The 24,439-nt window shown below is 39.2% G+C and overlaps 1 protein-coding gene across 3 annotated transcripts in view; it reads right to left on the bottom strand.

Annotated features, from left to right (window-relative positions):
• The window catches only part of POSTN (periostin, osteoblast specific factor), a 38,542-nt gene extending 29,425 nt beyond the window's left edge, over window positions 1-9,117 (bottom strand). For all 3 annotated transcript variants that reach the window (XM_009327702.1, XM_009327703.1, XM_009327704.1), the window contains exons 1-2: window positions 8,965-9,117; window positions 7,340-7,438 (exon numbers count right to left, since the gene is read on the bottom strand). In XM_009327702.1, the coding sequence (XP_009325977.1) occupies window positions 7,340-7,438; window positions 8,965-9,086 (221 nt within the window). In that variant the 5' untranslated portion in view covers window positions 9,087-9,117. The remainder of the gene's footprint in view (window positions 1-7,339; window positions 7,439-8,964) is intronic.
• Window positions 9,118-24,439: the final 15,322 nt, after the last annotated feature.

Below are 24,439 nucleotides of genomic sequence, written 5' to 3'. Positions count from 1 at the left end.
TACTAATTTTAGCTGAGTCTAATTTTTAATTTTTTTGTTATTAATTTTTCATTGCTAAGTACAGGCTCTCCAGATCTTCATCCCTTTTTTATCATTCAACCTTTTCTGTATAGACTACAAATTGGTTGTATTTTACTGAATGTAAGGCTTTTGAATTTACAGAACGACTGCCACCATTAAGTTTAAGTGCTAGGAAGGAACATAGGAGGGGATGTGGAACTCATGTAGAGTTATTAAAAGATGATGTGACTAGAACAGCAGCTGAAGAAAATTAATTTAACTGGTCTATTTTGAAAAGATTAGATGGGCTTGAAGAAAGGGAAAAATAAAGAAGGTGAGAACATTGAGAGAAACTGGTGACACCAGGGTTGTAAAGGAAAAAGGAAAAAAATAAATGAACTGAAATTAAAATGACAAAACTACATGAGGTCACGTACATACTGGATATAGGAATTAAACAGGTATTTAGGAGAAGGTCCTGTGGATTGTATGGTGATAGAAAAGGCATGGCAGAGCCTCAGTATTCAAGGAAGACTTTGAAGAAGCTCAGGAATGAGGGAGAAAACTAATTAAGAACAGACATTAAAGCAGGTTATAGAGAACGAAGTCACTAAAGACTGGATGGATGGACATAAGGGAAAGTTCACTGGTAAATGTAGTGAGGATGAAAACCAGACTACAAAAAATCAAAAACAGAGTTAAAAGAGTATGTCATCACAGAATACATAAAATTCAGCAATACCAGGGACCAGGAACTGTTATATAATGATGTCAATAAAATATTCTCATTCTTGAATATGTGTAAGCTATACATAACAGCAAATGAGGGCTAACTGATAATTCTATACTGTAACACTCAACTTAGCATTGATGGTCTTATAAGATATAATGTCTTCTTAATTAATGTGACAGAAATAAAAGGTGTTCCATAGATTTGCTTGACAAATTCTCCTCTCTTACACAAAAGTGCAAATTCACTAGTTATCACAGAGTTGATTTTGGCTCCTCGGGAGAGGGAATGCCAACAAATTATACAATCTTACCAAAGTCTAAAACATAAACTTTAAGACATTAGACTTCAGATACTACTTTTCAAATTGTGGTGCACTGTGAATGACAAGAAAAAATTGCCATCATGGTTTTACATAAAAGATCTATTTTTATAGGTGCGGCTGATGTTGGCAGTACTGGAGTTCTGAACACCAATTCCTTGAAGGTTTTTGCTGAGTCTTTACCACTACATTCCAGCTTTTAATTTGTAGACTCTTTGGTGGCAGCTGAGTACACTTCTCTCATTTTTCATAAACTAAAGCTGACAAAACATTAACCACAAACACATTAAAATGAACAGCTTATTCAAATGAAAAGTTGGACTTAAGACCTTCAACATCCAAATTACTTGAAGAAATTAAAAAATGAAAGTAGACTGGAAGAACATTAGCATTACAAAACATGATTTTAAAACTGAGGATTATAATTCCGTAATCGACAGCAATCTGATAGAGCTGGTGAAGATTAAAGAATTTAAAAAAAAAAACACATAGCCTTTCATTTCTCTGTGCTATGAAAATATTTTTTCTCCATTCCCTCATATACATGTATACACATGACATATTCACCGTTCTGCTATGTGCATCTTTTCAACTGAGAAGCCGTATATTGGAAGTATTTGTATAGTTCTTTTTAATACATCTCTTTCTTTAAAGCAATTCACTGAATGGTTATTTCTTGGGAACACAAGACTAGCATACAGTTTAAGCTACAGATTTTCTAACTAATGAGGAAATTAACCTTATACTCTTCCTCCTTGTTGCATCCCTGCCAGAAGCTAATAATAAAAAAAAAAATCTGATTAAAGAAAACTGTGTAGTAGAATAGGAGTCAGAATGTTCTCCCAGCTGTGTGAACTGTTTTGTTATGAGAAAATATTTTTTCCTTCCATGGAATAGAAAATATCTCCCCCTCACCCCATGAGCAGCTATGAAAGGCTGCAGTCTTAATTAGCTTTTGGGAAAAGGAAAGAGGAAGCTGAGTTATAAGCATAGAATAAGACAACAACAAGTTTAGTCTTCTTACCATATCCAAAAATGACACAATTAATGAAAGGCAGAAAATTGGCTGAAGAACATAGTTAAGAAAGAAAATGCTTCTTCAGCCAAGCATTACAAGATCAGTGCCTTTTTACTATGTAACTTGTTATGTACAGCCCAGGCTTTTTTAAGTCATCAAGGGTTACTGTAAATTCCTACTTACAGTATTCATGTTCCCTTACAGTTGACTGCAATTAGAAGGTCCATGTATCAGCTGTGCTCAAAATGTAGTGAGGAAGGTGGAATGGGAGAAAAGGGGTCTGTATGGAGGATCCCAAGATAAGGTTAGAACCAGATAAAACTGTGCAAGATGGAGTTCCTCAGCACCAATCCTGTATAGACACAGTACACAGGGGAAGTACCATCTCACACCATAAGTTATCCTCATCTGTATCTCCCTACTAGTTGAATATAAGATGGTGCCCAAATGAAGAAAGCAGTAACTGAGATAACAAGCAATTCTGCATTCTTGAGTTTTTTGAGGTTTTGAAGGTTTTTTTTTGTTTTGTTTTGGGGTGGGTTTTTTTGTTTGGTTAGTTGTTGGGGTTTTTTTTAGCACAAAGTTATTCTGACCTCATCCAAAGAAGTATATTCCAAAGGAAAAAGGGGCAGAGCAACACTACCTTATGTCCTTGTTATTCTTGGCTAACAGAGCCAGTTTTCAGTTTATTCAGATCAGCTCTGTGACTCATCTGTTTCTACTCCTTGCTGGCATGGAGATAAAATACTGCAGAGAAACAGTGGAAAGACTTCTGGTCCAATAGACTTCGATTTTAGCAAACCTTTAAGTTGCATCCCGATTGGAAATTTAGAGCAGTGGATAGAAAGTGTAAATAATAAAAGCATTCTTAAATTAACATTTTATAGATCAAAAATAGAAGTTAGGAAGGACTTGTTAACATGAAGATATTAACATGAGAAGAGCCATTGTCCTTTGGGTTAGCATTCTTATTACAGTAACCTCTTTAGTCATGTCTGCATTTCTGTTTTGAGTACACAGAGTATAAAACTCCCATTAACAGCTAAGACTAAGTTATAACAGATGCTCTATTACAGCCACAAAAAAACCCCTCAGGAGTTCTATGACTTAACTTACTCTCATACACACTGTTTTCTCCCTCTAGCCTTGCTCTGTGAGTGCTTGTACAATGGTAGGAGTGTTAAAAGAGGAGGGAGAAGGTAGGTGATAGTTTTGTGTAGACTCTCATGCCCATATCCACCCAGCCCCACTGCTCAGTGTCTTCGTCTGGTTGGCTGTAGCAGGCTTCTTGCTTAGGGCCTTACACAGGCTCTGTAAAATGTTTTACAGCTTACATTCCTCTAAATTCTAGTCAGTGAAGAGAACGAAATCACCACCTGACTTTAGTTCAATGAGTCCAAACTGCTTATTGCTTCAAACTATTTTTCCTGACACGTGAAGGTATCTATCGCTACATAACTCATTTTACTTCCGGAGCTCAGCAAAGTAATGAATTCCCTGTCAGATTTGGGCTGAGAGCAGACTTTCTCTCATGGGAAGACATGACATCTATCTAGGAATAAAACCACAGGAGTAGGTTGTTTTCCAAAACTGACTTTGAGAATATCCAAGTTTCAGTCTAAGTCATTTTCAGGAAATACCCTTCTTCCCAATGTGTCTGCAGTGGAATAAAATGTAGTGCCAAAGAAGCCAGTGGTATGGCAGACTTTACGCACAAGCTTGAGTATCTTGGATGACTTGCAGCATGTCCACTGAAGGAAAAGGGAAGTCAGTATTATAATGCCACCTGGAGGAGAAGGAAAGATTCTGATAAAAAATATAAACCTATGGGTCCTGAAAAAATCGAAGGTAGAGGTGGGGCAAATGACCACACACAGTCTACTTTGACTGGAAATTGATCATTATTACCATCATCAAATGCATACAAATCTGCAATTTGTATGAAAAATGAGTTCTAACCTGTCTGGATTTGCTTATAAAAACAAAGCCAAAATCAAAATGGGAGAGACTGGTTAGGATTCCAGACAGTCAATTATGTTCCAAAGCAAATTCTGGGGATTTAGAATAATCAGATTGCTTGTCTGGGTAGAATGTTCATTATGATTTGCACTACATCCACTTGAACTTACTGCTGTTACTTTCTTCTACTTACTTAAGTAAGTAATTAGTAACCAATAAAGCTTACAATAGCAGAAAGCTTAGGGTGACAGCTTGGCCCATGAAAATCAAGTCTTTTACTCAGCGCTGGTGGGGCTGAGTATCATTCTTCATGTCTAGACTGACTTTAGAGTTGAGACTTCAAAGCCATGGCAGTGCTTGAAAGGCAAGACTGTGTGTTGGAATCAGTGTCTCACTGTATCTGAAGTATAACTCAGCTCTATTAATTTATGGTATGCAGTCAGAGCACTGAAAACATCTTCTCAGAAAGAAAGATCTACATCTTTTCTCAGTCTTTTTCCTAAGGATCCTTTCCAAAACTGTGTTATGACATGTAGCATCTTTCAGGAATCTCAAAAAATGCAAAGCCTCTGACACCCAACAGGAGCAGTAGAAACCACAGTCCAAGCCCATTTCAGGACCTTGCCTGACTACTATCTGATTTACATGTCTGATTTTAACAGTGCAAAAATCATTACTGGAGGCATTTTTCTCACATAAATAATCATTTGGGAGTCTTAATCAGTTTTACATTAAGTATAGGGAATAAATATAGGGATCATGCTCAAGAAGAACTATGAATATAATTTTTTGTCAGCCAGGACAGCTGAACCAGGACAGCTGAACCAGCTGAAAAATGAAACAAAATGTAAAGCTGGCTTTGAAGAAAAATGAAAAAAATACATAGGAAAAGGATATTTTTTTAAATATGAAAGTGTCATATATGTAGATGCATTGAAGAGAGCTTGAAAGGCTGTAGCCATATTAGCACTGCTGGTGATGCATACACACTCTGCATCACTTTGTGCCCCCCTAATTCCCCAGCACAACCCCAAATCTAATTCTTTGTCAACATAGAATTCTTTGACTTTCTGTAAAGAACTGTTCAATGAATTTCATACAAGTTTACAAAGTCTTACAGTTGCAGTTTTAACTTAAAAGTATTCTGTTGGTAAAAGCTCACTTGGATTCAATGTGAGCTATGTGTAACTGTTTAAAATAAAATATATATTCCCCCCCCCCCCCCGAATTTATCATTTTTTCTATATTTAGAAACACTTTTTTAAACTTGAAGAATGGACTGGAAAATGTGGATCCTATTTACTCATGACTTTAACAACCAGGAGAATAAAAATATGACTAACTAATTGCAAATTATCAGTCATTTCTTGTTCAAGCTCTCCTTTCTAGTTTATTTAGTGAATAATTGTTGATGAGAAAAACATTTTCAAGAGAATTTAAGAGCTTGTTTACAAAGGGAGTCATCTTTGAGTGGCTTGTGTTGCTAATACTGTGGGTATTTTTCTTCCATATTAACCTCTGTTAAGGAAGCCTTTGGCACAGCAACAAAAAATCCCTATTCCACATTACATTAACATCTAAAACAGTGGTTGATGTTCATTAAGAAAGTTTTAAATACAAATCTTACTTTAGAATCATAGAATCATTAAGGTTGGAAAAGACCTCTAAGATCATCAAGTCCAACTGTCGACCCAACACCACCATGCCCACTAAACCATGTCCCTAAGCGCCTCATCTACCCGTCTTTTAAATACTTCCAGGGATGGGGACTCAACCACTTCCCTGGGCAGCCTGTTCCAATGTTTAACTACTCTTTCAGTAAAGAAATTTTTCCTCACATCCAATCTAAACCTCCCCTGGCGCAACTTGAGGCCATTTCCTCTTGTCCTATTGCTAGTTACTTGGGAGAAGAGACCGACACCCACCTCACTACAACCTCCTTTCAGGTAGTTGTAGAGCGCGATGAGGTCTCCCCTCAGCCTCCTTTTCTCCAGGCTAAATAACCCCAGTTCCCTCAGCCGCTCCTCATAAGACTTCTTCTCCAGACCCTTCACGAGCCTCGTTGCCCTTCTCTGGACATGCTCCAACACCTCAACGTCCTTCTTGTAGTGAGGGGCCCAAAACTGAACACAGTATTCAAGGTGCGGCCTCACCAGTGCCGAGTACAGGGGCACGGTCACTTCCCTACTCCTGCTGGCCAATGGAGTCAAGTTCCTCATACAAATAATTTGCACCATGCATCAATATAACTTAACATCTTTATGTCTTAGGGCATACAATCTCTCAGTGACTATTCAGATTGTGTACTTAAATATTACTTGGGCATTTGGAAGAGTTTTATAGGCTTTCACTAAGAGACTCCTAGTACCCTAAGATAGAGTTGCAACTGAAGCCTGGACTCCCTGTTCACTCAAGCCTTTCTGAAAATGTCACCCCAGACCTATTTGGACCCTGTAAGAGAATAATGGGAAAATAAAAATAATGATTTCCTGTGACAACTGCTGAGAAATTTATCCAAGTAATTGCATAACAGCAAGAGAAAATGTGGTACGTGAGAAAAAACATTAGTTTAGTTTATTGGGTAAACAATATCAGTTTCTGTTAAATTACTTAATTCTAAGTGAGACAAGTGGGGCAGACCAAGTTCAGGACTGGGGGTTTTGTATGTATTCACACTCTGAAGCTGCTCTATGGCTGACGAAGCAGTAGTGACTTTAACAATTTGTCACAGAGAAAGCAATGACTTCTGTTCTGAGAAGAAGTGACAATTGAAATATACACACAGATTCCAAAAGAATGCCAAACTCACCCAGATTTAATCTGTATCCACAACCATATTTTGATTTTTTTTTTCTTTGTGGAGAGGTGTGGTCTGAGCACACAGCTCTGCTGGGTAGTGCTGAGTTCTTTTCACAACTGGCCTATTAGGTTCCTCTGTGTTTCTGGGTAGGTCACTTAATATATCTCTTTGTGTTTAAAATAGAGCTATGAATACTTAACTTAGAGAAGTATTGCTGAAACTAATACTTTGAAGCCTCTTAAACTTAAAAAATACTATATACTATGCTGTCATTTTCAGACTTTCCACTCCTTTTGTGATTATTTTTGGCAACAATTATTGGATCAGTTATCCAGGTGGTTTTAGAAGCAGCTAAAAAGAAGCTGTAACCCTGTAAAATTATGAACTGAATTCTTCCTGCGTCTGCATTTGAAACAAACAGTTAGCTTGTCTCTGTGAAAAGGAGTTTTCTAATCGTACATTGTATTATCTCAATGAATGAGGAATAGTTTTGAAACAGAGCATACTTACGCTTTCTTTCCACAGATGGCTCCCTGGTACCAGTTTCTGCAGGTGCTGAAGTATTTCTTTTTTGTTCCCATAACTTGTTGAAGGGCACAGACATTTGGGCTATGGGTGGGAGTGAGAAACATTTTATAAAGAATTTTCTGTACATCTTTGGAAAACTTTTATATAAAATAGTGGCGAATACCATTTATGTTGAGCTAGAGTAAGAAATGAACATCTGGCTTCAGTTCCCAGGGCAGGTGTGTTTTCAAGCAACCACAGTGCAAGTTCCCGGGACTGCCCAGCTGGGTTCCTTGGCAAGCCCACCCTCCCAACAGGGACAGAAGATTCCCCTCCGTTCTGCTTTGACCCTCTGTCTCTGATGGGCAGTGATCGCCAGCTGTGCCTAGTCAAGTCTCAATATGCCTTACGTTTCTCCCTTCCCCCTGCGAAGTGAATTAATTACCAGCCGCCAGGGAGCGAGCTGTGAATACCATCAGGCTCTTTTCATTAAAGTCTTTGTCTTGTACACATCTGTGCAGCTGAAGGTCATGGGGAGATGGGGAAGAAAAGTGCCTTGTTCTTTATGTAGAAGGAAACCCTGTCTTCTGTAAATCAATCAGCTATTTTGATTACCAACCATTTGGAGTACCGCAGGCACCTAAGTAAACATTCTGGGAATTACTGGGGACCAAAGGGTAAATTGGCATGTAAATAAAAGGAGTCACAGATTTCAAACGAGGAATACTTTTTCCTTAGCATGGTAGTGTACAGAAGAGGAGTTTCTTAAGGGCAAATTCCATGGAGCAAAGGCATCTTGTCACTAATTTTTATACTTCTACAATTAAAAAAATTCATCAGTTCAAAAGTTAGAACATATATTTTACACCAGTGGGAAGCCAGTGAGGTTTTTTATTTGAAAAACTCAGTGTGTGTGTGTATGTATGTGCGTGTGTGTAGCAGGCAGAGGGAATTCAACAAAGAAAGATAGGATGGCAAACAATTCTTATTCACAGAACATTTTTTATTTAAGAAGACTGAAGGAAAATATGTTTAGACACATGTGTCCCCCTGACACCAGCTGTTCAAATTATTTCCATGTCTCCGAGCAGCCTGGCTTGTAAGCATTGTCTTTTGGGTACCCTGCCGAGCAGCTTGCAGCATTGCTCTAGTGGGAACAGAAGTTTTACAAAGGGCTCCCAGTATATATTCTCATGTTAGAAAGCATTTAAACAGAGTTCATGATTTTCATTAGGCTGGAATAAAGAGAGCAAATACTGTGGGATAGGTGTCAACTCTATTCAAACATTTGAAAACATATATTAAACATATCTGACGTCCCATTACATTAATTGTGAACTGTAATTAACTTCAGTGATTCTAAAACACATGTATTTTATTCATTGAGAAGTGGTGATTTTAGACTTTTCCACATTTTATGAAGCTTAACAGTATTTTGCCTCCTTTTGAAACTCCCCAGAAAACTTTTTATTTAATAAAATAATAATTCTTGTAAAATTGAGAAAATTCTACTTGAATGATAGTAAGAATTCATAGTGAAAAATCACATTTAATATAATGTGAGAGAAAGGGGAGAATAAAGATTAACAAGCTCCCTTTTAAAATAGAAATAAAACCCAGTTACTTACCCTTGGTCGCGTGCCCTTATTCGACTATGAGTTAAAATCTTGTCATAGTGAGCAGAAGCAGCTGCTTCTTCAAAAGCAGACAACAAAAAAGTGGAAAAGGTGAATAAGAAAAAGCTCTTCATCTTTAGTCCTCTGTTGCTTCTGGCAAGTCTAGAAGAGAAAACTGGCAAAGGGTCTGGAGAGCTGACAATTTATATACATGTTGGAAGCTGGTGGGAGGGAACCACAGGATCAACCTGAAACTTCGTACCACCCTCCTTAGAACAGCAGCTTTCGCTGCCAGCTTCAGTAATCTAAATTAGTACCATACATTAACCATATAAACCATTTTTTTTTAATCCCCGACTGACTAATTTCTTCCTTATTACAGAAGGCTTAGCATTTTATTCTGCTGGCACAACAGCAGAGAAAGTTTGAGAAGTTTAGACTCTGACTTATGATCTGGTATTTATAGCACTGAAGCATCCAGAAGTCGTGATCCTTGTGTGTGGTTTTGTTCAAATCCAGAGGAAGATGTTGCCTGTTCCCATAAGAACTGCACTACTTTCCTTTGTTTTCCATGTCCTCACAGTTATCAGCTATGAGCTGTTTAACTAGTGAAGCTGATGAAAGTTCCAAACAATACTGTTGTCAATAACCTGGAATAGCATTTTTGTCTTGAGAAAAAAAAGCTGTATTAACACACATTCTGATTATGAAGTATTAGCGTAAATATTAATTTTAATTCTAATAATAACAGTTGCTGTTACATAATGCTTTTATTCAGAGCTTTCTGTAACCATATAAAAATCGCTGAGTATTTGAAAATTTGAATATATACCTTTCTATACTTATTAGTCAGTCCTTGGGAGCCTCTTGTGCAGTAAATGGAAAATGTAATTCCGAGCTGTAAATGAGGGAACTGAGGCAGAAGGGTGAAGTGACAGGCTCAAGCCTCCAGTGAAGTGACAGTCTTAAGGCTCCAGGACAGCTGGTGTTTGGACTGCAATCCAGGAGTTTGCAATTTTCATGTCAAGGAAAAAAATCTGCCATTTATATAGAAGTGTTTGCATATGAATACAATTTCAACGTATAGTCTATAGATCATTTCAGAGCTTTATGAAAGTAAGGTGGGTTCTAATGGCAGTACTTTGCTGTAGTTCCTTCCTCCAAATGAGAGCGAGTAGCGAGGTGAATAACTGGAAATGGATGCAGTATTGGACTGACACACCTGGCACCAGCCTCTCATTATAGAACAGACACAAATGGGGCAAAGAGCAGCGGGCAGAGACAATGAGTATTTCGTGTATATCATCATAGGTAAAGGTTATAACTAAGCATAGGTATATATACATTTTATGATTAAGATCATGTCTTACATAACCATAGCACTTCATGGTTTCTAAGGTTAAGAGCAGGGACATTTGGTCAAATGGTAGGTGGACTTCTTTTCTACTGCGATCTGTACTCATCCTACCTGCAAATGACTCGAGATAGCTCATGGAAATACCAACATCTCTAGACTCACTGCGAGTGAACTCAGTAAAACTCCGTGCCTGAAACCATCACCGTAAGATCAGCTGATGGAGGTGATGGGTCAGCTCTGTGATATAATATTACAAGTTTTAGGACAATGTCACTGCCACGCTCCTTCTATTCCTCTCAGAGCTTTTTGTCTCTTTCTGGTCTTTGCAGCGAGAAATACAGTGAGAAATATCACCTCCTAAATGCCTAGCTATGACATTTCAAGCTGCTAATTGGCCTCAGTTGATTACCCTTTGCAGTTCTCAATGTACAGATGAAAAAATTAGAAGTTACTCTGTTAAAGTAACTTGACAAACTTCAGAAAGTCCCAGAACTGTCCCAGTAACCTGTCTTCTCAAGAGTGCCTCCTTCCTGAGTCTCTCAACTCTCAGCATAGCTTATGTTCTTCTCTTCCACACTTACCATGTAGCATCAAAAAATGAGTAGAAATTAATGCTGTTGCATGCACTGAGCTCCTGTTGTTTACAGAGCTATCCACCACAGTTAAAGAAGGAGCAATCTGAGCAGGGCAAGTATTTTTATTTCCAGATCTTTCCAGCATTCTGACTAGCGATCCAATCTCAAATCACAGAGAACCCCATTTGTTCTCTGTGTAGAGTACAGTAGGCTATAATTCTTAAACTGGTAGTTCTTATTAATAATACTTTACTCTTCTCTGTTTCCACTTGTCTTCGATTGTGATAGGAGCTGGACATAATGGGAACAAATAGTGATCCTAAGACCATTCAGCTTCCCACTTCCATACATTAATGTTATAAAACTCCCTTTTCCACTTCAGAGGTATAGGAGAAAAGATCTGAAGGATTGTTATATGTCAAACTTAGTATCAAACATGGTAGCAGAGGTAATAGGGTAGCACAGAAAGTGGTGATGAAGAAATATGCAAATATAAAGTCATATTAATTAACCAAATTAAAGGATAATCAACATTAAACATTATAGCAACCCTGGTGACATCATTATATTTAATGAGGTAAATGTTAGTAAAAAATAGTCAATGCAGATGTAAAGTTCACTGAAATAAAATAGCATGAGGAAAGAAAATAATGATCATAAGCTTGACTTTCTGAAAAAACTCTAAATCACTGAACGAGTTGCTCTGGTGAATGGTGTAAAAATGCACAGATCCTAAAATGGATAAAGCTCATCTTTAACTGGAAATTACTTTTTTGAAAATCATCAACCCAATGGAAATTGCACAAATTTATAATTTAAAAACTTCCATTAAAAAAAAACCCAACAAAACAAACAAACAGCAAAACGCATCAAGAAGAAACAGTCCAACTACATGAATCCTATTCCTCATGTATGTTTATGTTAGCCCACATATAGAAACAAATAATGAAGCCAGACTCTGTTTTGCCTGTGATATAATGGTGTGCTGAACAGCACACCAGAGTGATTATCTTCTAATTTGCCAACTAAAATACTGTTCTGGTTAACCAACACTTTAATCACTTGTGCTCATTGCTACTTTATTTATTTTAATTTGTTCTTTATTTACCAAAGTGGCTACCCCACCAAGTAGCCACCTTAGTTTTTTTCCTCCTTTGGCTAAAAACTTTGTGCAATATTATACTTCCTAAGGGATGTTGAAATTCTAATTATAAATGTTGAAAATCTAATTATAAAATGCATTAAAACACCTCATGGATGTGAATTATTATTGTACTAACAGGACTTTTTATTATCCACAGCAGAAGAAGCATATCCAAAGAAATATCTGGAACAAGTATAGAACAAATGCTGATTTTCATCTTCCACAAAATGTAAATAGTGTCAAGAAGAAAATGCTAAGGTATCTGCTATTCTGAATTGTTTCTTGTATTTCTCTAGAGACCTCTAGTGGAGACAACTCTGTAAAAGTCATTTTCTCAAAGCTTCGTTAAGTGTTTACACTAAGAATTTATTGTATGACAAAGCAATTTGTTTTATTATTCTTAAAGAGGATTAGTTTAATTATATGATGCAAGAATCCTTTCATTCAAATATAGGGGTTTGAATAAGTACTTTTACATCAAATTGAAGTAACAGAAGCATCTATCTTAGTCACTTGTAGTTAATTCTATTGATGATGTACAGAAATTTAGCAAAGAAGAATGGAAAGAAATTAAAGGTTTTTCAAATACTGTCTTCCCAGTTAAAACCTGCAGATGGTTCAGATAATTTACAATGTGTGTCATGTGTTAGACATAGTCTGCTTCTTTATTTTATAACTGCTTTATGTGTTTACTTTTTGTTGTGTGAGTGTGTGTGTGCTCAGTGGAAAGAGCAAATGGGCAAAAAAGTTTTAAGATGAAAAGAGAGGCTCCCTCTACGCTGCAGTTGTTTGAATCCTTAGGTTTCCTTGGAAACCTTGATTCAGCAAATTTGGGATTTTTGTCATTAACTTCACTTAGGTCAGCAATTTGCATCTGGAGTAACCTTCAGCATCTCTTAAAAACTAGTTTGTTTTAAGGAATGTCATTGATATGTACTAGAAGATCCCACACAACCCATTGTCCTTTTGGACAAACTAAGAGGTTGATGGTAACATGTGTATAAGAAATTTAGTGTTTGTAAGTGCAAGGTGATACACCTTAGAAGTAAAGCGTTTAGTTGTAAGAGTTCTGTGCCAGTCACAGCTGGAGTATGTGGCATCTCTGCATATCTGCCTTACAGGAGTGTTGTAAGGGAGCTGCAGTCAGGGAAAAAATATTTAACACCTGGTGGTTTACTGCAGCACCACTTAGGAACCCCATCAAAAAAGCAAGAAAAAGCACGAAAAAGCCATGTGAAAAGTCTTCTGTTTCCTTGAGAGTATCTAGCAGAGAACCACTGGGGATAAAAATGTAAAGCATAATCAGTTTAATTCAGTAAGAATTTGTACCTTCTGGAGATATAGATCAGACTTTTTTTTTTAAAATAGTGCAGGGCATGGTAAGCCTGGCTACCAACACGAACAACTAAGCGAAGGTGGTTCCCCTGGTGTAGTGAAGGACCCAGCAATGCTTAGACCAGATGCAGCCTGGTTTCCACACAAACTCACATAATATCTGGGGGTTTTAAACATCAAATAGAGGGAAGAGGGCTTGATGTTTACATGAATACACACAAATCCAGAGCTATAAAGTAAATACCTAATAACATAATAAAATAATAATTATTATAATAATAATAGTGATGATAATACCTCAATGGAAAGTTTGTAAAGGAATAAAATCAAGCTTGGTTTGACTGAAGGTGAGATCCAAAATGTTAAGTATGTTTCCAAGGGGATGGATTATCACCAAAACATTCACTGCAGGATTTCTGATTTAACTGCCTGGCAAAGGTTTACTGCTGTCAGCTCTCTCTCCTTTCCATACCTATTTTAGTGAAGATGAATCCATATACAATTATCACCACAAATGAGAAATGGAAATACACCTCAAGGAAGTAACTAGGAAAGACTTGATGGTGGGCCCTGTGGAGAGGATATTCGTGAGTGCATGGGTTGATAGTCATAGTCAGTCTTGTTGGGAAATTAAAATAAAATAGTCCAAGAAGGCTCCTAATTTTTTCCTCCACTATCACCAGTATTTAGATGTTAATAAACCTTCTTAAGTTACCCATTTATGTTCTGTCACATCAGAGTTTTACTTTAAGGTATCCTAACTCACTTCTGAAACACCATGACCCTGATCAACTGATGATTTTTTATGTGATTGCTGTTCAAACTAGGGTTCATATCACCTAAATTTAGCCATCTCAGAGTCAAAGCTAGTCATCTCGGCTCCCCTTTTACCTCAGATGGACAGAAAGCAATTCAGATTTTAGGTGCAGATGATTTCTGTTCTGTAAGTGCCTCTCTCCTCTAACAGTAGAGCAGATGAGGTGACTAGTCTGAAATAGACTCCTAACATTTAGACAGCCCAATGTCACATGAGAAGAATCCCACCCTTTGCATCCTTTCTTGGGTGGTTTGTTTTTCAGGGAATAGACACTTAGAAATATACTATGTTGAGTAAGATTACTTTACAGTACCATATATTTTCTGGTGATCAGCTGTGTTATTACCTTTTTCCTCTGCTATTTCCCAGCCTAATGACTAGCTCCACAGGGCCTCTTGCTGGTATTCTGCCTAAATTTTCACTTTTATTAAGGTCATCCTATTAAGCATAGCTACATCACACCTGCAGGAGCTAATTAATTTTCCTCCTACTGTTGGGTTTATTTATTCAAATGCTTTTAGATTCTTCTTATAAATCTCATTAGGTTTCTCATTGCCAAGCTATACAATCTGAATCTCTTAATGTTTCCCCATTACCCAATTCTTCTGATCATTATGTTGCTCTTGTCTGAACTTAGCCTCCCATGTCAAAAATCTCTCAGCCAACAAGATATACAAAAGTGAAAACAAATCTCAACATGATTGTATTATGGTTCAAAAGAAGCCAGTACTAATTCTGGATTCATTTCTCTCTGGTCATTTACTGCAGGACTTAGACAAAGGACTCTGCTCCTAAATATAAATTATTTTTGTTTTAAAGTTTAAATTTCATTCGGCACGCCTCTGCAAATGGTTTTTCTCCTCATGTTTCCACTGTTTTTCAGTAACTGAGCTTATTTTATACATTACTCTGTCTTCACAAGCTTAATCAACATATTAAGTAAGGTATTTAGCATATTATTCTTCTCTATGACATCCCCCAATGAATGCATGACATAGCATGTGTATCTATATGGGGATTAAATCACAGAAAGCATTGCTAGATGGAGAAACACAAAGACAGCTCTAAGCCATCTGAGTTTGGGAGAGAAGGGAAGGAGAAAGGAAGACTCAAAGTTGTCATTATTGTGACTCAGAGCTGGAGACACCAATCAATACTTTGGCTCCTGCAATATGTAAGGAAACATCCATCTTTGGATATCCTTGGAAGCTATAGGTGTCTAATTTTTAGGCAAGTCAACAGAAGTTGTAAAATCAATCTGATCCCTTAGAAAGTGTTATTTTATAGTCATATTCTGATGGAAGAAGAACTATTGCTAAATCTTAAAATATCATGGTACATACTACAGCTTTTGTTTATTACAGAATTACTCCATAATATTTATGCATAATGATTAAATTTAAAATGTAATGTTCCTGGATGTGATTCTAAACTAAGACTTATAGTATCTATTATGCCAAATTATTTTTTTCTTTAGGAAACTGTCTTTAATGTTGATTTACAAACCCAGGGAAGGATTATTTCTAATAAATCCCTCACAAGATTTTTGTAGTATGGACTGAGCCTTCTCATGTATTTTGGGAAAAATCTACAGCCCCAAACATCAAAATATTCTACTTTCTCTGTGTCAAAGAGACACCAGACATCCCAACATATGAATTGTTATTTACTGACAAAGTTATGTGCATATGGCAATATTTTATAAAAAATGACAGTTCAGCATAAGTTATATGGTCTTATTCCTCAGTCCTGATCTGCATATTCAGCTCAGTCACCCCGAAAAATAAAATAAGCATTAGGCAAACTCGTCAGGAAATGGGAATGTTGATTCCTCATCCAACAGCAGGTGATGCTGTTGCCATAGGCAAACAGTTCTCTTCTTAGAGAATGAGCACGTCGTCTGGTAATGCAGCCTGAGATAAGATCCACAATATTACCGAGTTCTTGTGCTTATACAGCACATGGCAAGCGTCAGTGTAACACTGAAATAAGAGCTGAGTGAACCAATCAATAGGAGTTAATAAGCTATTCAGGCAGCAGTAGGAATGTAGTACACGGTCCCGAGGAAGCAGCAAAAGCCTACATCAAGGGTGCTTGTACTGTCACCCACTAACACTTCAAGGTTGTCCTGGTATTAGACGGTATGATAGTGAACTACACTGTGTGCCCACGATCTCTTTGCTGCTTAAAGGAAACAAACAAACAAGCAAAAAGAAAAACCTACGAGTCACCCAGTACCATCCAGTTTATTTAGTTAGTTAACACGTCTCCTTGCAAAAATTTTTTTTTGGTTGAGGCTGAAATGACAGCAAATTGTCAGTAATATGCATTCTAAATGGCCCAATTAAATGCTTATTTACTCTGCTGGAAAGCTTTTACAGATTTCAAAGGTCATTTAATCTACTCCAGTGCAAGTAAAAGTCACCACACTTCTAGTTAATCAAAAGGCCATTTATTGCAGTGTCTGCATTGTCAGGAACACTAAGGAGGGGTTCTCAGGATGTATATTACAAAAATGGTAGCTGTTTCATTTGTTGTGAATTTTGTGATGGTTACTGTCAACTTAAGGTAAAATTCCAAGCTTCTTGTTATTTATAGACTGTACACTCCTGAGTGCCATGAGTCCTTCCTGTTACAGCCTGGCTTTGTGACCTAGAATATACAGCTTCTAGGGCATTAATCAAAACCATAAGAAAGATACTGAATGTATGGGGGGTGGGGTGGGGGGGCGTGGGGTGGCGTGGGGTCACTGAGAAAGCTTTGCATAAGAAATGAAGAAAAGAATGGGAATAATCAGCACTTAAGATGAAATTGATCTTTTAAGTTAGGCCTTTGATCACATCAATAAAACTATAATAATAAAAGAACTGGTATTGCTTTGCACTGAGTATAATGTAAAGAGACTTAGGAGTGGCTCCAAATGAAACAAATACTTTCAGCTTTTATAAGGTGGTGATGTTAAACACAGGGAAAAGTGGCAGTCTGGAAGATGTGAAAATAAGGATTACCAAAATTGAGGTGGAGTGAAACTTAAAAGCTTAACTTGCTCAAGTTGAGCTGCTGGTCATGAAATGTATGGAAGGGAAATGGATTTGACATTAAAATGCAGGTTCATCGATGATTTTTTTTTTCTCAAGTTTCAAGTGCACATGCCATAGCAAAATAAATTTAGTCTTATTGCTAAGTAAAGGATGTAGTAGTGTCAACTGAATGTGGGAAAAGAGAAGTGGTTTACGCACCTAGATGCAGTTTTTTGAGAATTATCTGTCATATTCTCAAAGATTTCAGGAAATAGAACCATTAATATTGTTAGCAAGATCTAAAAGTACTTCCAGTTCAGATTTTTTTTTTGAACTGGAAGCAATGTGGCTTGGTTTCAGAAGTCATTGCATAAACTGAATGCAAGATTGATCACTGCTAAGGCCGTGATAAATACTAAAAATAGATTAAAATATTTTTCAGTGAAGAATATATCTCAAAAAATTAATGAAAATTAATATAATTCTATTTACAAGGTTGATTATAAAAACCATTAAAATCTTGAGTTTCAAGAGTTACTGGATATCCACAGCTTCCACTGTAACTAAGCCGGGAGGGATTGGACCCTGGATTCCCACATGGTGTGAAATATCAGGCATCTCTATTTGTCTGACGTTCAAGCTTGTGTTCACTGCCCAGAGTTGAAATTAAATTCAGGGAACCAATTCCAGACATGACAAGATACATTGCCTTCCTTCTTCTCATTTACATTCCTATCTAGCCTGTTGGTGTTCTGTAATTTCTGGAGACAGGGCAATTATCTGTTGTCCCTTCCCTAAAACCAGCTATAATATGTGGCACAAATTTTAGGGATTTCTCAGTATGTGGTTAGGCTACCGTATTGTAAGTGTAGAATAAAAAAAACCAGTATGAGTTCTGAATCAGGGTTTCTTCTTATAAACATTCATACCAAAAAGTAGGTAGTTTATCTAAGCTTTGGAGAATCTTAAGATGTATAAGCTTTTCTAGGAAACAAACTACCCCTTCCAGGAATGAAAGTATTTAGATTTTTAACTTCTAATAATTATGGGTTCACCCAATAAGCCAAATAAATAGTCCTGCCAATAAGAACTCAGTGCAGAGGCATTGTCTCATACCAGTGAGACCCTTCACTGGGTTTACATTTGTGCACAAAACAAAGCACAATGAAAAAGACATCAAAAATCTATTTTGAGTCTCCCTCTGTGGCCAGACTGTAGCTCTCCTATACAATGTGATAAGGTGGTTCAAAACAGAAATACTTTTTTGACAAAAATCATGAGACTGTCTTCACCATGAACATCTTAAAATGCACAAGTTGTCTTCTGAAGAGCTAAGATGGTATGAAAATATGACATGAGTAATGTCACCTTTCTAAAGCAGATCATATAAACCAGCTTGAAGGAAATCCAACTTCTGCCTTTAACTGGATTCCATATAGATTCAGTAAAACACATTTACAGAAAGAGAGTGTTGCTCTGGTAGATGAATGTGAGTTTCAGATTTAGATTTCAATTCAGCGAGTCATATGAGCACATTTGTTGCATTTTAGACTTTTCAAAGCATGCACAGTCAGACTTGATCTGTACTATATGTGTCTGGATGCAGTTCAACATTTGCACATCAGTTTTATTTTCGGTCCTTTCTAGAATATGCGACTTTTCATAGGAGGTGACATCTACTGTAACTTTTATTATTAAGCTGAAACTTTGTTCAGTTTAAGGATCATGACTTCTAAAGCAAAATTACACAAACAAAATCATGCGGAATGTAACCTACCTTGACAAATCAGTAGATATAATGCTGCGAGGTTAGAGAAAACCGATTTTCTCCTTGATGTGGGAAAAGAGTTGAGGAAAAGATTAAGTATATCAGTACTGTATTTTGGAGGGAAAATGAAATCTTTATGTATAATGTCAGGCACAATTATTATTTCAGTGGTTCAGTGGGTTACCATAGCAATACAACCCAGTGGCTTTTGAAATACTTTATTTAGCTTAATCACTGGGGGGAGGGGTTATTGTATTCAGAATCAAGCTTAATCAAAATGACAGAATGATTTTTTTCCCATAACTACAGCAAACAGCCCATAGCTTCACAAAATATGCTTATTGCTTACTTACAGATCCATCTTTTGAAATCATCCTCACTTGTACTACCTAATGCATGATTATATTGCGTAGGACTAAGAGTAAATCACTCAAGTGGTCAGTTTTCATGTTTTCATTCCTACCTATTTTGTGGTGTTTGTAGAACACTTAAAGTTATAGTTACATGACACAGCTCATTACTGTGGGTTGGCATTGACACTGGTTTCAAACAGCATCCTTGTGAGAGGCAGGTGCAATAGTTGAAGTCAGAGCCTGCCTGATGCATCTTTAAGTGACACAGCTTACTTGTTTAGCAGGCAGTTATTCATTGCAAGCAAGCATTTCAGTATCAGATAATTTCTTGCTGCAAAAAAGCTGAATTAGTAGGAATCGGACTGTAATATTGGCTTTTAGGAGTAAAAGCCATGGAACAAAACAAGCATCCACATCTATAGAAGATCAGATGTGTGGCGCATTAAAAACCAGATTCTTGGAAGTTCATGGAAAGATCTATGTATAAAATTACTGGATTGTTATGCTAATGAACAGAACTGCTGTTTGATTATTCTGGCTCTGAAGAAGAAAGTTTTATAATTTCTCATATCACCTAAAATAGTAAAGTATAAGCCCAAACACTGTACTATATATCTTGGATGCCAGAAGTATCTTCCTTGGAGATAATTATTGCAAAAGGAGATGCATTTTGTGTGTGAGGGGTAGCTTTTCCTTTTCAATCATGCATAAAATTTTATACCAGATTGTTTGAGTGATTGGGTAAATTTATACATTTTGCAGTACAGATGACGCCATTATAGTGCTAAAGAATATACTACGCATGGCACAAATCTGGCTGATCATTAAAGAAATTTTAACTCCACTGAATAAGCTGAATTTTAATGAAATTATAGCTAATAAACTATTAGACACATGGCAACCACCTCTTTAAATAACTAGACTGTGACTTTCTCACTTCAGTGCTAGTGACTGCTGTGGAGTATCTATATCAGAAAATTTATATATTATGTGACTGACTCTGAGGCTATCCAAGCAAATAACCAGTACCTGCAGTTCATATAAAACTCAGACTTCTGATTAATTAGGGTTAACGATGTGCAAAGGATTAGCTTCTTAGATGCTACCAATACAAATAGAAATAAGTTTATGAATCTAGTTATAACTGATAAGGGACAAAGTAAAAATGAACATGTTCTACTGACTTTTGTAAATCACTGAGTGACAAACTTTCTAAAAGTTATTTAGCAACTTAGAAGATGCATTCTTATACATGGGAAGAATTCCACCTACAATTCCATGCAACTTTAAATTCTTTTAAAAGTCTGTCCCCAGGACAACTTTGAAAAGGTGACATACTTCAAAGTCAGCACTAGAGCACCTGACAGTATGCATGACCGAAGTTTCACTTTCAGAGATTGAAAGAGAACTTTTGGAATGTAGGAAGCACCAATATAGGGTCAAACCTTTGTCACAATAATATAGGAAGTGAAGTATACAGTGCAGAAACAGCTCTTCGGAAAAAAGTCTACTTTAAGAAGAGGTTATCTTAGGTTGAATTTCTGCTTTTTTTTCTTTTTTATTTTTTTTCTTCAGTTTGGGGGAAAATTCTCTACTGAGCTATATGATCTTGATGAGGCCTGAGAAATGTAAGGACTACTTTGATCCAAGAGAAGACGTGACAGGTACCACGTGCCCCTCTGCCCTGGGAAGTGGGACTGGCGATGGTGGTGAGGTAACCACAGCCCCTGGAACCCCTCACTGCACAGACAGGAGAGAGTAGGGAGGCACTCTGACCTCTGATACCAGCCATAGCCTTCCCCAGCCTCCCTCATGACTTCTGCCCAACACGTGCTGCAATGCAATTCTACAATACCCCCTTCTTCTCCAAACCCACAAAGCCCCCTTCCAGCAGCTCCAGCCCTGCCTATCACCCAGCAAGGCAAGGACAAAATGGGTCCTGGGTGGTGAATCCTTCAAGGACACTTTCCCAGGTCTCAGAGAGGGGCTCAGTGATTGTAGCATTTGCTCTCCTTTGTCCTGCATGCATGTTGTGCTGCCAGGTGGGTGTTGACCCAGATATTTATGGACAGAAAAGCCATAAGCACGGTCTCCGCACGCATGAGAATTGCCTGGTGAGCTTTCCTGGGGCTGCCTCCTGCTTTCCCCTGGCACCCCAGTGAAATCCCATCCCAAGGACTCTGCAGATGTCACTTCCTCCTCTGAGTACCCTGGTATTTTCAGTCAGTTCCAGGAAACATCCCCACAAGTCCCAAGAGCTCCAGAGAGGCTCCAGCATAAGTAGGAACCTCAGTCCACAGCGTGGACCTGCAGGAAGTGAGCCAGAAGTGCCCAGATCCATACACTTTTCCCAAAGGTGTGGGGCAGGTCTTTGGACACCTGAACATGCCTCTGATGGGGGCCTGCTGTGCTCTTCCCAGCATTGCTATGTCTGCGGCAGGAGATGGGCCACCATTACTTGCTGGGAGAGGTGGTGCAAAGGCAGCTTGCTCTTGCCCATGGCTGTGAAAAGGGATCCGTCTCTCAGTTCTTTGGGCAGCACAGGTAGGGGCTGACGGCCCTCATGCAGGGCCTCTTGTACCTCTGTCCCCCTCTTGTTAGCACTGTCCAAGTGAAGGAGGAACCTGCTTGCCCTGTCCCACAGTGACACCTCCTAGCAACCTCCCAGAGCCAAAAGTAGGACGTGGAGGGCTCATTTATGCCCCCAGTGCCCCTAGTCTGGCTGCTGGAGCTGGGCAGGACCCTCCAGACTCACCAGTGTCCTGGAAATTACTTGTTCTGGGCCCCCAGGGAGCTTGTGATATATCCCTGGCTCTGGGCGGGAAAATGACTGCCTTTGTCAGGGCTCCTCCCTGCAGGCAAGCTCCCAGGCCATTCCTGGAGGCTGATGCCTTGGCCTCAGCCAGAGTGTGCCAGGGCCCTTGGGTGGGACACGTGGAGGAAGAGCATGGGAAGAGGGACATGTGCACAGTGCTCAGGAAGCAGTTGGCCTCTACAGCCTTTGAGAGATCCTTGTCCAGAACAGCAGAAGGACTCAGCACTTCCTGACGTTGCCCACCTCTTCCATCCTCCATAGCCCCAGATCACCAGCACGGCCCAGCATAAACACTGCAGGCACACCAGGATGGGGAAGCCTCCTGCATTATTTTCCTGGAACCCGTGGAGTAAAAGCTGTCCTACCACATGGTGATGCTCCCCATCTGTAGGCATGCGTGCTGCCATCAAGGCTGCATCTAGGTACGAGCCCTTTCCTGGGGCATCCCGCAGGCATGGTGGGTGCCCAGCAGCAGTGCCATGCTGACAACGGTTGTGTCTCTCTTGCAGTGACAGGCACTTCACGCAGGGTTGTTCTGCTCCTGACACTTGAAGCATAAAGATGGGGAGAAATTCCTGCCAGAAATATCTTCCATGGGAATTCCAGTCCCCAGCAGGGTGATTCTCTTCTGCCCTTCTGCTGTCCCCACAAGACATAAGAAAGGCACAGGAGGGGTGCTGGATCAGCCTCTGGGTGGGGAGCTCTGACTTTGTGCTCTTGAAAACCTGATTGAAAAAACAATAGGAAAAGGTGGCTCAACTCTTCTCCAGAAGGGCTTTATTCACATCTGTGGATATTGTACATATGCAGGCAAACCCCCTCCTTGCCTACCTTGTCTTCCCAGGTGCCTCTGTACAACAGGTATGAGGCTCTGGATGTGGAAGGTCAGTCAACTGATGATGTGGATGATGGTCCATCTACACCAGAGGTGTTGCCAAGGTCAAAAAGGCCTACCCCCCCCCCATATCACAACCACCTCCACGAGGAAGAAAAGGTGGGTTATAGTTGTAGGCGACTCCCTTCAGAGGGGAACAGAGGGTCCAATATGCCGGAGAGACACCTCCTCTGCTGCTGCCTCCCTGGGGCCCAGATTAAGCACATCACTAGGAAACTTCCTAGCCTGGTGTGGCCCTCGGACTATTACCCATTATTGCTCTTCCATGTGGGTGGCAATGAAGCCGCAAAGCGTAGTCCAAGGGCAATCAAAAGAGACTTCAGGGCCTTGGGACGGTAAGGGAATCCAGAGTACAGGTAATTTTTTCCTCTCTCCTTCCAGTTGCAGGCAGCAACATTGGAAGAAACAGATGGACCCATTAATGCACGGCTCCATGGCTGATGACACCACCAGAATTTTGGGTTTTTCGATAACAGGATGGTCTACGCAACGCCAGGCCTGCTGGCATCAGATGGCATTCAGTTTTCTCAAAGGGGGAAGAGGGTCTTTGCTCATGAGTTAAAGGGCTGATTGACAGAGTTTTAAACTAGACTTGAAGGGGGAGGGGGATAACATTAGGCTTGCCTGTGACAAGCTGTGGGATGACACGCCAAGGTTAGAGGGACGGGGTACCTCAGCCTGTTGCTCTGGGACATGTTGGGTACACTGGAGCACACTTGAAGTCTTAAAGAGATGAGCCAGGGGCTCCTGACGTAATAGGAGCCAACAGGCAAACACCGGTGAAATACCTCAAAGAAATTGAGGGGTGTTCCTCTAAGAAGGTGACACGTCTGACAGCCCAGCTGAAGTGCCTCTACACCAATGCACCCAGCATGGGCAACAAACAGGAGGAGTGGGAAGCCATCATGCTGCTAGAAAGCTACGACTGAGTTGCCATTACTGAAACTTGGTGGGACGAATCCCATGACTGGAGTGCGGCTATCGATGGCTACAGGCTGTTCAGAAGGGACAGGCGAGGAAGGAGGGGCGGAGGCATTGCCCTCTACATCAAGAAATGGATAGATTGTGAAGAGCTGTCTAAAGAACAGCCATGAGCAGGTTGAAAGCTTATGGGCAAGAATTAGAGACCAAGGCAACAAAGGGAACCCTGTGGTTGCTGTTTACTACAGGCCGCCTGATCAAGGGGAGCCTATTGACGAAGCCTTCTTACTCCAGCTACAGGAGGCATCGTGCCTGCAGGCTCTCATCCTGCTGGGGGACTTCAACCACCCCAACATCTGCTGGAAAAGTAGCACAGCGAGCTGTAGGCAATCCAGGAGACTCCTGGAGTGCATCGAGGATAACTTCTTAAACCAGGTAATAGACAGTCCTACCAGAGGGGATGCGTTACTGGACCTGTTGGTCACCA

Source organism: Pygoscelis adeliae, unplaced genomic scaffold (genome assembly GCF_000699105.1).
Source record: "Pygoscelis adeliae isolate BGI_AS28 unplaced genomic scaffold, ASM69910v1 Scaffold14, whole genome shotgun sequence".
Classification (NCBI taxonomy): Eukaryota; Metazoa; Chordata; class Aves; order Sphenisciformes; family Spheniscidae; genus Pygoscelis; species Pygoscelis adeliae.
The sequence above is the reverse complement of the archived record's forward strand: the minus strand, read 5'-3'. Positions and strand labels throughout refer to the sequence as shown.